The sequence below is a fragment of the Rhizopus delemar genome, genomic scaffold (assembly GCF_000149305.1).
Source record: "Rhizopus delemar RA 99-880 supercont3.1 genomic scaffold, whole genome shotgun sequence".
NCBI lineage: Eukaryota > Fungi > Mucoromycota > Mucoromycetes > Mucorales > Rhizopodaceae > Rhizopus > Rhizopus delemar.
The window spans coordinates 3,499,558-3,515,843 of NW_027137827.1; the positions used below are offsets into that span (position 1 = coordinate 3,499,558).

General features: G+C 35.1%; 5 protein-coding genes across 5 annotated transcripts; 2 read left to right on the forward strand and 3 right to left on the reverse strand.

Moving 5' to 3' along the window:
* Positions 1–963: 963 nt before the first annotated feature.
* Positions 964–3,723, reverse strand: RO3G_01340 (uncharacterized protein; the record flags this gene model as incomplete). The annotated part of the gene is made up of 8 exons (XM_067655931.1): positions 964–1,412; positions 1,472–1,688; positions 1,747–2,012; positions 2,071–2,661; positions 2,723–2,918; positions 2,987–3,017; positions 3,079–3,478; positions 3,540–3,723. 8 exons carry the CDS (start codon positions 3,721–3,723, stop codon positions 964–966), a joined length of 2,334 nt encoding a protein of 777 aa, XP_067512032.1.
* A 2,387-nt stretch (positions 3,724–6,110) lies between these two features.
* RO3G_01341 (uncharacterized protein) lies at positions 6,111–7,369 on the forward strand (the record flags this gene model as incomplete). Its single annotated transcript, XM_067655932.1, has 5 exons — positions 6,111–6,223; positions 6,282–6,448; positions 6,509–6,763; positions 6,817–7,103; positions 7,157–7,369. The coding sequence occupies 5 exons, from the start codon at positions 6,111–6,113 to the stop codon at positions 7,367–7,369; spliced, it is 1,035 nt and encodes a 344-aa protein (XP_067512033.1).
* A 729-nt stretch (positions 7,370–8,098) lies between these two features.
* On the forward strand, positions 8,099–8,602 carry RO3G_01342 (50S ribosomal protein L4/L1; the record flags this gene model as incomplete). The annotated part of the gene is made up of 1 exon (XM_067655933.1): positions 8,099–8,602. The coding sequence occupies one exon, from the start codon at positions 8,099–8,101 to the stop codon at positions 8,600–8,602; it is 504 nt and encodes a 167-aa protein (XP_067512034.1).
* A 1,264-nt stretch (positions 8,603–9,866) lies between these two features.
* On the reverse strand, positions 9,867–12,490 carry RO3G_01343 (uncharacterized protein; the record flags this gene model as incomplete). The annotated part of the gene is made up of 9 exons (XM_067655934.1): positions 9,867–10,194; positions 10,244–10,975; positions 11,035–11,144; positions 11,197–11,554; positions 11,605–11,633; positions 11,695–11,876; positions 11,929–11,986; positions 12,043–12,120; positions 12,212–12,490. The coding sequence occupies 9 exons, from the start codon at positions 12,488–12,490 to the stop codon at positions 9,867–9,869; spliced, it is 2,154 nt and encodes a 717-aa protein (XP_067512035.1).
* Positions 12,491–14,210: 1,720 nt separating this feature from the next.
* Positions 14,211–14,993, reverse strand: RO3G_01344 (uncharacterized protein; the record flags this gene model as incomplete). Its single annotated transcript, XM_067655935.1, has 4 exons — positions 14,211–14,447; positions 14,519–14,644; positions 14,706–14,788; positions 14,852–14,993. The coding sequence occupies 4 exons, from the start codon at positions 14,991–14,993 to the stop codon at positions 14,211–14,213; spliced, it is 588 nt and encodes a 195-aa protein (XP_067512036.1).
* Positions 14,994–16,286: the final 1,293 nt, after the last annotated feature.

Here is a 16,286-nt window from a genome sequence, read left to right on the forward strand (position 1 = left end):
GTGCGGCAAGCGCATTTAAAATACTTCCACCATCAACTGTTGCCCATGCGTAACAGAGCTTCAAGATGACTGAAGGAAACCACCTTTAAAATCATCTCTTGATGAGGCTTCTTAAACAATAAAGCACCACATGCATTCAAAACGGCAGCATCATAGTTTCGCTTTTTCGTTGTCTTGGTTCTTTCATTGAAAAGAGTTGCTTTACATTTTGATTTCAGTATATGAGATTTTATACCATCTCTAGTCAAGTGTTCTTTATTGCAAAAAGGACATTGTAAATGATCATTTTTTCTTTCTATTACAACCTTTTCACAAATTCCTGAAAACCCAGAGTCAACAATTGTAGATTTGAATCTAAATTGAACGTACCTTCAACTGTTGCGGTGATAGTGCATTTTTTACAATGCCTTTCATATTTATGTCTTTTGAGGGTGTCATTTGTATTGAAATTTTCTTCACAATCGGTGCATGTTAACATTTTGGGAGATCCAACCAAGCAACAAAATAAAAAGGACCCGACCACGCAAAAAAAGGATCCGACCACGCAAAAAAAAGGATCCGACCACGCAAAAGCACAACTCAGTGTAAAAATTTGGATGTGGAAGAACTCGTTTGATAACTGTTTGAATCATATTTCAAATGTTTTTGTTTAAAATAAAGTGTGAAATGACCCTCTCACAATCCACGAATTGAACTTCAAACAACCAGTGAATTTTTTTGGTAAGACCCCCAATATTTATTTGAAAGCCCGTACTTTTTTTCGCAAAATCCTCACATTGGGAATGGAACGACTGTAATCCGTAAAAGGAATAATTTTGTAAGCATGTAGTACAACCATGGTAGCCAGTGCATGATCGGAAGTATTTAAATTTTACGTTTCCATTTGCCAAGTTTTTGATTATGTTTATAAAAACATTTATTATTCTAATTCAATGTAAAAAAAAAAAATAGAAATAATCCTGATTATTTATTGCCAGAGGGAGGACGAGCTTTTTGCTGATAATATGTTGTAGCATAGTTTAACAAGTCATTTAGCAGACCATCATCATCTCTGGGCTCTTTGACAAAAACAGCAGGTTGGCCTAAAGGAGCATCTACTGCCTTATAAGTACCATCACCAGGATAGTACTTTCCAGTCCAGATATGGCGCCATGAGATATTTTGGGCATCCTTGGGAAAATAAACTTTTACATAAGAAGCAGAGGGGCTTAGCACAGGAGCTATCATTAGAGAGCTTCCTAACATGTATTGCTGATAAGTAAGCACGCGCGCAATTTTATCATTGGGATAATAAAGAACAGGATGACGCATCAACGGCCATCCTTTCACATATGCTTCCTTGAGCACTTGCTTTCTGTAAGCAGCGATTGACAAGAAAAGCTTAGTTGTATGAGATAGATGGGCAAAGGTATCTAGTAGCAGCAAATATTATTGATTGGTTTAAAGGGCATATTTTTCATTTTCTTCTTACCATCATTGTCATAGAATTGTGAATTTAAAGAAGGTATAATACCTTCTGAAGTCCTAAATACTGCAGTGAATGCACCAAGCTCCATCCATCTAAGCAATAACTCCTTTGAACGGAACATCTTGAAGCCAGGTATGTTGCTCACAACTGTATTATACCCTCCCACATCACAATGGGTAACAGAAAAGCCTGAGAATCCGCTAGAAAGCATACCGATAATCTATTGCATTCTATGTAAGCACTTGGTTTTGATCTTTGCTTTTCCTATTTTAACTTACAGCGCTTTTAATACCATGATTCTGATCCCAAGTGACATTCTGGCGACCAGCCCAGAACAAATTCATATATTTTGGAGAATGCAAGTATCCAGAACGGAAAAAGCACAGGGCTTCATCCTCATTCCCGAGTTCCTTGATCAGCTCGTAATGCAGCAAAGCCCATTCTTCCGAATAATGATTGTGATACACAGAGGCATTTTCGTTTGAATGCAGTAAGACCGTTTTAGGATTGTAAGGCAAATGTTCACCAAAGTCTATCATCATTCCTACAGAAAGAAGCATTAATAAAAATAAATATAATAAGCTTCTTTAATGCTATATTACCAGAAACACCAGCGCCCCATACTTGTTCTTTCAAGACTTCTTTAAACCAATTACGTGCTTCGGGATTTGTCAAATCAAGTAAACCAGCTTCTAATCCCATACCAAATTTCAAAGAAAGAGCTGTAGCATCTGAAGAGCTACTTTGTGTGCCTTTTACAAGGTAGCCCTTATCTTGAGCTTCAGCAAACAAATTCTTTTTGAAACGGCCTTTTCCGCTTGGATTTGATAAACAGGGGTTTACATAAGACAAAACACGAACCTTCTCATCCATTGATGATAAATCCTGAATAAATTTATCCCAGTCTGGATACTGTTCATCAGCACTTTCCCAATTCCACCACTGACGATTAAACTGCACGCCACGCCCCATGGATTGTGTCCGTAGACCGGTCCAATCCTCAATACAAACTGCTGCCAAGGGAATATTTTTTTCTTTTAATCTTTTTACGATATCGTTCACTTTGTCTTTTCCTCCTTGAATACCAGCAATAATACCTTCAGACGTCCAATCCGGCAACGGAATCATTCTTCCAGCAAATGAGGTATACTCTGTCAATAAATCTAGCATCGTCTTTCCATCCAAAATACGACCTGAGAATAAATATTGTTTAATATGCGATGAGTATTATACAATGTTGGTATCTATATTTACCTTTAAGATGATCGGAATCTACACGAATCGAAACGCGATCCAATTCAGTGAGATCAAAGCTCATATATTCTGAGTTTTCCATGAATAAACATCGAATATCGCTAGAAATATATTGCGGGATAGATGCATATGTAGCAAAATTATCTACAGAACTACTTCCAAGTATACTCAAGGCCGAGTCTTTAAGCGATGTAGCCTAACAAAGAAAGAAAAAATTGGCGCGTTAATAGATGTGGTATTAAATTAATTTGTTTGGAGACTTACCGGTTGCGCACCACTCCCATCACCTTGCTCTCTTTTTTTAAACGGATAAATAAAGCCGAAGCAATAAGTAAAAAAAAAAAATATAACTTTACCTAATTAATATCGGCACCTTTTGCCCTTTTAAAGATGCATAAGAAAACTGCTCACCAAAGCCATAAAAATGTTCTTCCGGTCGTGATTCGTAAGTAAGTATCAAACGGCTGTAGTCCTTCATGGAATTGTCTCTATGCGTAACTTCTACAGAGAATTGTAGTTGCCGATGGGTGAGTTCCTTAAAAGTAAAGACATAGTCCATGTGGGTTGGTAACACCAGCTTTAGGCCAAGACCGCCATAGATTTTAATTGTATCCTTATCCGCTTTTTCAATTTTAGTAATGGTTTGAATACGTGTGGGACGCTCATTTTGTTCTGTCACTTTAAAAACGCCATTGTTTTCACAAATGATTTCATCAATACCTAACGTAGAGGAAAGAAAGGGCTGGTTTTGTATGGCTATGAAAATTATGTTTTTTTTTAGAACAAAAGCGTGGAGAGAAAAATGGTGATACATTACATTTCCAAATGATGCGGTCATTTCCATTTTTCACAATCAATGCCAGTGCTTCAGGGTCAACTTGTATCTTGAAGTGACCGGTTGAAAATTCTTGATGTGCAACTGCCTTGCCAATAGATAACCGAGGTTTAACATATTCCTCTGTTGAAGATAATCCCAAGTTTTTTATGACTGAATTCCACATTTATGCAAACAAATAAAAATAAGAAAAAAAAAAAGAAACTAATGCGAAAATGTCTCAGTTTGTTTTTTATATGTCAATAAATGGAGCCCGGGCAAGCAGTGGCCGGTGCAGCCGCGGTTATACAATGGTTGATCTATCATTCATCTTCAATTAAAGAGTGTATTCACAGACAATACATTAAAGTGAAAGCAAGAACAGACTTAATGGTAATTAACATTTATATCCCTATGTGTTTCTACGTAAGTTTTATTTACTTCGCGTTTTAAAGGATGTTTTATTTTTTCAATATCTGTCTTAATGTCCCATTTCTAATGAGTTGAGTTTTTTTTCTCTCTTCCACTGCTTTCTACAATTTAAAAATCTATCGAGTTTGAAAATCATAATAAGCTATTCTGGATTAGTATGTTTGCACTGAGAATCTACTATTTATAATCTTTTATGATTTATGTCTGACTAAATTGGTAAAAAAAAAAGTATCCGGGTTTATGATCACAATCATTGATGTACAGTACTTTGTACTTTATCAATAGTGACCAGGTGCAATAAACATCTGTACTACATTCCTCAAGCAAATTTTATGGTTTTGTCGCTCTCGTTTTGTAATTGAGTGGGAGAATAATTCAAATGTCTGATAATACAGTATTTTTCTGAGCGCACAAAAAAAAACCCCCAACATTGGATAGATTTGGCTTGCTTACTGAGGCAATTGAAAGGATAATTATACATCTTGTCTTCATCATGTTTAGGTTTGTTACAAATTCAATATAAACATCATAAAAGAAACTCTCGGGCCATTAAAATAAGAAATAGACACGGGTGGTGTCATTGCTTATATATGACAGGTAAAATTTAGATGGTGGCCCATGTAATGATGCAGTATATATTTAATATGAAATGTTTCATTTCTTTAAGAGTAAAAAGAGATGGCCTCTACAGATTCCAGAGTTTAAGTTAAGGAAAAAAAAATAAAAACAGCAAATGCTTTATACTTTTTCACTTCTAAGCCACAAAATAATGCACTCTCTTATTCCTTTTTTTAGAACAAGACTCGTTTGCTGCGCATGACAGTTTATTATGAGATAGACAGGACTATAAATTGCGTACAACTAACAGAATCATATACCAAAAATATAGCCAAAAAGAAACAGTTCTTGAGAAACTTGTACGGAAATTTATAGCTTGAGCCAATTTATCCAAACGAACCTGCCGAAAGAATCTAGGTGTGACGACAAAGGTATTTGGATCATGAACCTTGTTCACCAGAGCAGCAGAAACTATCAAAGAATTATATTAGCTAAAAAAAGCATCTTCAATTAAAGACAAATGCAAACATAATTATGCGAAAAAAAAGCATTAAAGTCTGTTCACCAAAGTATCCAGTGCAAAAGCTTTAGGATTCGATATTGGCTAACAGGAAGGGAAAAGATTTCTGAGCCGGATAAATCTGGATAAAGGCAGTTGAGTGTCTCATAAAAAAAAAAACCATCTCGAGCAAGAAACAAGCTAAAAGGGCATTTAATCTTGATGGGAATCTGAAGAGACCAATAAACCATAACAGTAAAGGTAAGCAGAGATGTATGCTTTATGTTATATGGAAAGGTTGATCAGCTGGAACATTTGATTTATCCGCTAACATATGTTTATCAAAAAGAGAAACGAAAGCTAGAAAGAGGATCACCCAGGTATGTTGAAGTGTTCACGAAGAAAATCATGAAGTAAGATAGAAAAAATGAAGATCAATTGTTGATCAGAAAGCGATACGGAAGATATACTCACCGTGTGTGCACCTAGTCATTTAGAAATTAAAATTGAATGACTTGATTCTTAAACGAGAAAGGTGGGTCATAGAAATTGTAAGGTCAATTATTGTTTAGAGCAGATTCAATACATGAAGTTTTCCTCTTCTGTGTTAGCTAAAATTTGAGGATTTCCTGACAGATTTTGTCAATATTGCCAAGGATACTCTGAGGAAGCCATGTAATATACAATGTATGCCAGAGCGTAGACAGAACCTAAGTACTGAGCATTGTTGCGCGTTCTCGAATTAATATTTGATGATGTTTATGGATATTACAAACACAGCTAATTATAAGAATTATTCGATCATGAAAGACTTGACAATCTGAAGAAGAGAAAGTCAGAGAATATTCAAAATAAGTCAATGGCTCAGGATCTTGATGATTATGTTATTCAGGAATCCTATAAGGATTGAGAACAAATAGCCAGGGTGATGGGGCTTGCCAGAGAAGGAGAAGGCCACAACCTTGCCATAATTCATTTTGGCACTAGATGCCCTGTTGTAAAATTTATTGTGACTTCATTCATAAACTATAGAATGCTAAGAACTGCATTTGTTTATTCAACTTTTTTTTGGTAATAATTCGTACATGTCAGATTCAAAAAACAAAGCCCAGGCTCTCATCAAAGAAGGTAGCGAGGCGTTATATGACAAAAAGTACAGCGTCAGTATTGAAAAACTCGGCGAGGCGTGTCAATTATTGTAAGAAAAAAAAAGTACAAAACAAAAAGCCAGCAAAGAAAATTAACGCGTCATGTAGAGATCAGCTTAATGGCGATCTTGCGCCTGAAAATGGTGATGCTTATTTCATGTATGGAAAAGCTTTACTTCAATATGCTATTGAACAAAATACGGTACTTGGCCAATCTGCCCAAGCTTCCGCTACTGCTGTTGAGGAGCAACAAAAGGAAGTTATAGAAACTGAAGGTATATACAGGCATCAAAAGAGAAAATGAAAAGTAAACTAAAACAATTCCTCTTCAAAAGTCAAATCAAGTAATCCGCTTATTCAAATGGAATCTATTCCTGAATTTAGAGACGAGAATGATGTTGGTGAAGAAGAAGGGGAAGAGGAAGAGGAAGAGGGCAATGAAGAAGAAGGCGAGACTGAGGATGACTTTGAGACAGCTTGGAATATTTTGGATGCTGCTCGTATTATTTTTGAAAAGAGCGACGATAAAGAAACACAATTAAAATTAGCAGATGTACATTTGTGTTTGGCAGATGTATCTCTTGAAATTGGTAAAATATTAAAAACATCAAGTTTACTGAATGGAAATTCATTTTTGAAACAGAAAAATTTGACGATTCTTTGGGTGACTATGAGAAAGCGATTGAGATAAAAGAAAAGTATTTAGAAGAAGACAACAGAGAATTGGCAGAAGCTTATTACAGACATGCATTAGCGTTGGAATTTTCCTCAGAAAAGTATGACGACGCACTTCCTGCACTACAAAAGGCAATTTCTGTGTTGAAGAAGAGATCAAATAAGCTGAAGCAAGCCGAAGATGCCGATTCAAACGAAGAAATAACTAAGGAAATCAAAGAGCTTGAGGAGCTTGTTTCTGATATGGATCTCAAGGTACACAAATGAATTAGCTATGCCGTAAAATAGTTTAATTTAACTTTTAGTAGGTTGAAGAATTGACAACAAAGCAAGCCACAGAAAAGGAAGCTGCAAATATGTTGAAGCAAATGCTTGGTTATCAAACAAACGAAAACAACAATACAAAGCAATCTCTCAATACTGTCGCTATCAATGATTTATCAAACTTTGTTAAGCGAAAGTCAAAAGAGGACGCTAAAGACAGTGGCTCAGAACAGCAAAAGAAACCAAAATTGGAATAAAACTACATCTTTGCATATTTTCGTGGGGCACCTGCAGTGTTATTTTGTGAGCAATGGGTTTGAGATAAACATACTGCATAATCAAGCAGAAGCGATATCGTATTTCCTTCTAGTATCATGATTAGGCATTCAATTAAGCCTATTGTACTAGGATAAGAGCTATATAAAAATATACTTTTATAAGTGTGAGCAATAACATACAGAATAAATTAAATGAATCAATATTTCTGTTGAGCTGGCTTTTTTCAAAAAAATAAATCAAAGCATTTCCAAAAATAGTGTACGTGACTTATTCTTTACAACCCCAGGATGTTTGTGTGCCTTGAAATTTTTTTTTTTTGTTGCTGTCAGAACTTTTCTTTTGTTGCTAATTAAACATGTCTTTTTTAAACACATTATCTCGATCAGCTAGCCGTATTCCACTTGTAAAAAAAAAATATAAATTTGCTTTTAGATAAATAATAACCCATGTTAATTGATAGATTACACAAAGTAGAGCATTTGCTTCTGTCGCTGAAAATGCACCCAAAGGTATTACTTAACTACCGATAGTAGATTTGGTTATCTAATTAGTTTCTTTGCGTAGCTTTTCCAAACACAGTGCAAGCCTTTCTCCGTGATTTTAAAACAAATGAGCCAGTTGCAATAATCGATCTTGAAAAAGAAGTTTTTGGCGCACCCATTAGAAGAGATATTCTTCACCGAGTAGTTGTTTGGCAACGAGACAGTATGCGTCAAGGTACATCATCAACTAAAACTCGTTCTGAAGTGAGTGGTACTGGTAAAAAGGCAGCACCACAAAAGGGACGTGGTAAGGCAAGAGTGGGCGATAAGAAAGCACCTCATTTTAGAAGTGGAGGTATTGCTTTTGGACCCAAACCTAGAGATCACAGCACAGATTTGCCTAGAAAAGTCCAGGAATTGGGCTTGCGAGTTGCCTTAAGTGCCAAGTACGCACAAGATCAGCTTATTGTTGTAGAAAGTCTTCAAAACTTGGAAAGCCACAAGACTCGTGATTTGGCCCATATTATTGAAAATGCATATGACGGTTCCAAAATGTTGGTGGTTATTGACGAATGCAACAGAGATTTAGAATTGGCAGCTCGCAATCTTTCTAACTGTGAAATCATTCACGTTGAGGAAACGAATGTGTTGGACTTATTAACGTATGACAAGTTACTCATTGAAAAGAATGCTATTAAAACGCTGGAAGACGTTCTTAAGCCAGAATAAATCATCATTGTACAGAGTTAGACTTACTTTATTTGTTATACATAATTTAACGATGAGCCCTTTATTTATTCAAATGTAATATTCTCTATTTATACAGAATTTTCCTAATTAATTGCCGCTTAAAACTGTGATCTTGCTGCTGATTTTGTCAGTAACAAGATATTACAGATTACACAATACACGTTTTGGATTAGATATGTACTGTTTTAATACAAAGAACAATTGAGCATGTTTTTGTTAAGATAGTATTATTAACCCTCAGTTTTCTGAGGATATACTGCGAATGGGTAACTGTATATTTAATTTGATAATTAGAATCACTAAAGTACTCGATTGGCTCTATGTTGTATATTATAATCTTAAATCCAGGAAATAGAAAAGGCATATTATAAAGAGTTAATTTTAAAAAGCTTATACAAATATACATAATTTTTAATATATCTTGCAGAATATTACGTAGCTCAGTATCCACAGATAACTCTTCAATCATTATTTTAAAGTAGTGTAATAAGTTTATTCCAATAGTTAATGTCGTTCAGGATATCAGCCAACATAACTGCTAAGTTTTATGGAAGTCAATGATAATGTTCTCCTCGACTTATGACCAAGTTAAAATAAGTAATTGGTTTGATGATATCTAATTTTGCAGCACTTAGTTTTTTTTTTTTTTTTTTTTTTTTTTTTTTTTTTTGCCCAATCAGTGATCAAGCATTCTTATTATAAAATTGTCAAGCTTTAGAACAGTAATAACTGTTTATCGTGACTAATGTTGTTAAATTATCGCATCTTAATGTACTCATTTCTACAATATACAGGCTGCACCTTTGTGAATAGGGCACTATTTTCTTTGCCGCATTACTTATCACTGTTTTAATCCATTTATTGTTGCTACAGATATCATAACTTCATTAAATATTTGGTTTAACTCGATATGAAATCTATTCTCCCTGTAAAGCGTACTGTCTGTAGCAGGTCTTTGTTATAAGCATGCATAAACTTATATGTGGTATTTGGATCATTTATGTTTTCTTGTGATAATTAAGAAAACGGAATATTAGCAATCATAACATAACAAAACTAAATAATCTTTTTGAAACAGCAAATTGACTTGATGGTAATTAACTTTAGTCTGCCAATTATTGTAATTGATAATGGCAACAAAATGAAAACCCCAGTTGACCGATCACAGCTTTAAACGTAAACCAATTGGGAAAATTATATATAAATAGCAGCCAGAAGGGATTGATATGTTTAATTGCTAAGATTACCAACCAGTGTTGGAAGCATGAGCTGCAGGCTCTCCCCATTCACCAATAGCGGGTTCTTGAGCAGCATGTTCTCCCCATTCACTCGAAGAAGCTACAGGAGTGGCAACAACAGCATTATTATCGCCTAATACTCCCCACCCAGCAACAGGAGCAGAAGAGTCCCAATCGGTAGAACCAAAGTTAGGCACATTAGTATCAGGAGGCTGATCATAGTTGACATGACTAGAATTGCCACTGTATTCACCGAAACCACCATCAGCGCCTTGTTTAGGAGCTTGGCACTTGAAACACTCACTTCTGGAAGCAAAATTGACAGCACCACAGCTATTGAAAGGATATTAATACTCTTTTTCCCTTTCTATTATAGCTTTACCCAGAGCAATCCCAATCATCATCACGTCTAGCACGAGGAGAGCGTCTTCCGCCACCAAATCCTCCACCAACACCTTCAGGTCTAGATCCATTGCATTTGAAGCATTCTGTACGACGAGCATAGTTGGAAACTGAACAAGCAGGGCAGTTCCAGTCACCATCGCGGGCGCCACCTCCAGAACTACCATGGTTTCCACCATTACCATGGCTATTTTCTGCCCGGGGCCCATCAGAAGTACCAGTACCGTTTGCATTGTTGAAGCCTTGAGAGGCACCGGATGTATTTCTTTCTATAGGGACATATTCTTGACCGGCATAAGTAGGGGCTTTAACTTGAGCGTCATCAAGATCCTCATCAAAGTTCATATCATCAGTAACATATGATTGCAAAAAGTCGGGTATTTCTTGTTGACATTCCTTTAATAACTTGGTAAGATCATGAGCAAGGCTTTCACTTCTTTCATTGTAGAAAGATGTGGCCAGACCTGATTTACCAACACGAGCAGTACGACCAATTCGGTGAATGTATTCGTCTATATCGCCAGGTAAATCATAATTGACAACATGCATCACATTCCGTATGTCAATACCACGAGCAGCAACAGCAGTGGCTACCAAGAGAGGACATTTGCCAGATTTGAAAGCCAGAAGGGCGTCCTCTCTTTCCATTTGAGTACGGTCGCCATGGATAGAGGTTGAGGGAAAGCTGCGTTCGTAAAGGAATTGATCCAAGCTAAACAAAGCGTGCATTTAGATTTTTTTCTCTTAAATAAAACATTAGTTATCACTTACGAGTCAGCACTACGTTTGGTTTCAACAAAAATCAAGGTGCGGCTAGGAGGAAGACCGTTAAGCAAGTTACGTAGCGTTTCTCTCTTTTGATCTTCAGAAACGTAGATGACCTATGATAATAAAGGAATATAGGTTAACATTTTCTTTTCCTATTGAGATTACCCTTTGAGTAATAGAAGTAGAAGTGCCACCAACACGACCGACCTTCAAGAAAAGATAATCTGCACGCAAGAAATCACGAGCAAGGGCACGAATGGCTCTTGGAAAAGTAGCAGAATAAAGGAGAGTTTGATGTTCAGGGTTCATATTCTTCTTTTGAACAATAGCACGAATGACAGCTTCAAAACCCATATCCAACATACGATCAGCCTCATCAATGATAAGATACTTGACTCTATCAAGTCCAATCTTACCACGGTCAATAAAGTCCATAAGACGACCAGGAGAAGCAGCCAAAATGTCACAACCTCTTTCAAGTTGACGAAGTTGACTAAATATATCAGCTCCGCCATACACGGCACTTTGAGAATATTTAAATGATAAGAAACGCTGTTACTTGCATAATCTTACCATGGCCTTAAGGAGCTTCTATACGTAAACTAAGATGACAAAATATGATTAATATATGTAGTCACTAAGAATTTATAATTTATCATTTACTTTTCGACATTCATTAAAGATCTGAGAGCATAATTCACGAGTTGGAGCAATAATAAGCACAAGAGGTTCAGCCTTATAATATCTAGTTTCATAAGGAGCAGGGCGAGGCTTTGCGAGCTCTTTTGCTTTAGCAAAGAGGGCAGACAAAGTGGGAACAAGGAAAGCTGCAGTTTTACCAGATCCTAGACAAGAGGAATGATTAACAGCACGTTAAGGGGTAAATAAAAAGATTACCGGTCTGTGCACAAGCCATCAAATCTTTTCCCCTTGTAACAATTGGAATGGAATACGTCTATGTAAAACGCATTACTCATCTAATTAAGAACATCAACAACATTTTGTTCTTACCTGCACTGGAGTTGGGTTGGTATAGCGTGCCAACCTGATATTTTCCTTCATAACAGGATGAAGGTCTGCTTCATCAAACTATCAATAGGAGAGAGTTTAGTATGTGAAACATTCTCCGTTTTTTTATGCTTGCGTTTCTAATAGGAGGAGGAGCAGCACCTCTTTCTACTTTAACAGGAATCTTTTCATATTTAGAGAAATCGATCGCACCTTGTTGTTCATCGTTCTCAAACAATTCTTTTTCAAGCTCTTCATTGCGAGAAGCCATGCCATTTTCGTCAACAGTATTTTCATTATATTCATAACGCGCACGATTAGATGCCCATTGGTAATCTCTGTAGGCAGCTCTTTGTTGTTCTTCAGATACAATAGGAGCATCAGAGAAGGCAGGAACGCCCGTGGCAATTGTATTTTCACCAAATCCTTCAGAAGCAGATTCCCAAGTCATGCTTACCACTTTTTAAAAATGTAAAAGAAAAAGCAAGAAAAAAAAAAAAAAAAAAAAAAGTACATAAATTCAAAGATGTTCAGAAATATCGCGTCCAGCTATCCAATTATAATTGTTGTCACATTCTGTTTTTTATTATTATTATTCGTAACTGATCTATAAGCGTTTCAGGGTTAGTATTCTAACTAAATAATCGCAGTTTTTATTAACTACGCAGTTCTCAGAAAAAAAAATGAATTGTCTTCTGTTATTAAGCTAAATGATAAATTCACAATTTAAGAAATGTGAAAGCTGTTTCTGCTTTATTTTCTGTTAAAAGATAAAAAGTTTATAATCAAGATACACAATTATTCAGTAAATATCGTTATGCTGTTACTTATCTAAGGCTACTGTCCTCACATCTTATAATTTTTTGATAGATCGCCCATTATACTTCAAAGGTGTTTATTGTAGTCATTCTAAATATAGCTTTTTCTAATTACAAATTGACATCCTTTTAAAGGCCTTGTTACAGAATTTACGTAGAGAAATATATAGTGAATATGTACTTATGATTTTGTGACAATAAAATGGCGTTACGACATGTTGTTGTCATCTTTTTAAAAAAGCAAAGGAAGGAATAATTCAGTCTATTACTTGGAAGCAATCCTCTATCATTGTTATAGAATATAGCATTGAAAGACACCAGTAATGGTCTGGAAACAGTAAGATGAAACGTTGCATAAAAGAACTTTGATAAAGAAATTATCAAGGAGGTTTCATGAAAGAGGTAAGAGCGCCGGTGACATAATTCCTGTCAACAACTGCCAAACGATACGCCTGTCAACAGTGCCATGAGCTGAATTTGCGTCTAGAAGCGTCAGGAAAGGCACAATGTAGTGACGTTGTTTGATAATGTAGCATATTTCAGAGAGACATAATGCTTGATTCAATGAAGGTGTTGTCCAATTAGTGTGCAATGTCGTATGTGACTGCCTTTAGGTTTTCAGGTAAGGAGAAAGTGGTGTCTGTTTACAACCTTTTCGAATGTTGAAGATGCGGCCCAGTGTCTTAGAGCATATTTTTGTAGCCATCTGATGACAAAATTGACGCCATGTTTCTTTACATTTTTGGTGAATGGATTTACAGAGATAAGTACGGACTTGCTGATGTTTTATCCAATAATTTAATTTGCTCAGGCCTGTAGTTTTGCGCCGTTTTTTATAATAAAATTCCCCTCGATCAAGGGCCCTTTCGTTTCTGCTGTCCAAAAGTCATGAAGTGGATCATTCTAGTACTGCTTGTGTTCACAAAGTATATATAGACAGGAATATTTTTAAATACTTTATCTTTGGTTAAAAAATGTTACACTATCGTCATTCTCCTCAATTCTCTCTGTCGTAACTTTTAACTTTAGACTGACATGCAAGGCTGATCAATTTTGGATTGGCTTATTTATTTATAATCTGTTGTATTAATGTTTACGATGCCATTTTATGCAACTTTAATTACATAAACTGTACTAGCTTATGAATTTTTTTGAATTTATAGACAATGTAAGAAAGGTGTGAATACAGATATATCCAATTTATTCAATAATAAAGATAATACATTTAAAAACACCTTTTTATAGTGCAAATTTACACTCTGAAAGAGAATATATTTTTATATATAAAATGTATGTGTGTATTAAATTAAAATGAATAGTAAAGTTAGAATATGTTATTTTAAAAATAAACATTTAAAGAATAACACAGCAAGAATCTTTATCCGGGCTATTCTCTTGTTGTTGCTTAGCTTTTCTATCTCTTATTTGTCTCATCAGCATTGTATATACTTCTTCGACGTTTTGTCTAGTTTTTGCTGAAGTTTCAACATAAGGGCAATGCCACTCATTAGCTAAAGAATTAGCTTCACTTGCTGGCACTTTACGTAAATGTGCCAAATCAACCTTGTTACCGACTAAAATAAAAGGAATCTAAATAAGGAGAGAAAGAAAACTAGGTTTAGGAGAAAAGAGTATAGGAAGACTCTAATTTCAACATTTACCGTTTCATCATCCAAAACTCTCAAGATTTGATCACGAAACTCTTGAGTGTGTTCAAGGGATTCTTGTTCACAAACTGAGAAAACGCAAAGAAATCCTTCGCCTGATCTATAATAATTATCACGAATCTAAAAGAAAATAATTTAGCTTTCAAAAAAACCCCCTTCATGTATACAAGTTAGATTTTACAGCTGCATATTCTTCTTGACCTGCTGTATCCAAAATATCAATTTGGCATTCTTGGCCGTCTAGTACAACCTTCTTACGATAAGCTAATAAAAATGTTAAGTTTAATTATTTATCATTTTGGTGTGTGCTTTTGTTTATTATCTTACAGTCAGCTTTTGTTGGATCGTATTCTTCAACAAAGTCACCATACATGTACTGTAAAGTTAGTGCAGATTTTCCAACACCACCAGAACCAACCATAATAATTTTATGAAGTGGAAGTGATTGTTTTGCCTTTGATTTAGCCATTATTTCTTTTTTCTACTTGTTGTCTTTTGCTGAGTATACAGGGGAAAAAGTTAAAAAAAAAGAAAGAAAGGTGAAAACTATTCATTGTAATTAATAAAAATTAAAACAAAAAGACCGGAGAATGAACTTATTTTTATAAAAAAAAATAAAAAGGCCCTATTTAAATAATGCATTATTCATCTTGCCCTTTAGGCGAAATATTCTTTCTCTTTACTTTTCTATCTGGATATAAAGCACCTTTAAAGTATCTTGTAATGTTCTTATAAAACACATATGTCTAAAGATAATTACGTAAAATGGAAAGAAAAGAATGGTAGCCACGTTCTTTTGATAGTGCTATTGCTGTTCTGAACTCCGTGCAGCTTATCCCTTTTAGATTTTGTATTTAAGCCATTCTATAAGTAATGTTTAACTCCATTAAACACGTCCATAAAGCTCAAAAGCAACTTGAGCTATAAAAAATGATTACTTACTTGTGGTAAACAGACAAGACAATGCTTCTTTCCTACATTCTTTGTTACAAACTAATAAAATTGTAATTATACAAATTGATAAGTGATCTTTGTAAAATACACAGCTTTAACTCATCATTTGGTTACAAGCTTAATAACTTATTACACCTTAACTTAAGACTTATTGTTCGTATATTATTTTTGCCAATTACACAAAATAAAATACCTTTTTTCCAAAAAGAGACTTCAGCTGGCTTGTGGCTGGTATTATTATCAAAAAATAGGTATCAACAACATTTCATTTGAAACAGAATGCTCTTCAAGCCCTAGTGTTGCAGTTACACGAACGTACTTGTTTGCATGAGACAGTTTTTTTTGTTAGGTGATACAGCCCTAAATCATTACTGCCATTTACGACATCAAAGCTCATGGGTGAACAAATGAATGATTTATTCTTTCTCTTTAAAGTGCGCCCTTGTTCTTTTGCTTGCATTTAAACCCTTAGCAATTTGTTTATGCTATTTTAATTCTGCATTAGATTAGACTCTTAGATAGTTCTTTTTTTTTATGAGAACTAGCATTAAAGAAAGCTGCTCATCTTCCCAATAAAAAATGTTTAACATCTAAAATACTTCTTCCCTTTTCTTTTCCGCTCTATTAACTCGGGTGTAAGTTCCGGTAAAGGATAGAAGATGGTTAACCCACCATATGAAATAGGACGGATTTAAAATGTAGGTCATTATAAGACAAACAACACGTCATTAGTTTAATAAGAATAAGCCTCAAGGGCCATACATAGAAATTAGTCGTTATGTGTCTTTTAACTTGATTATTTTAGGTA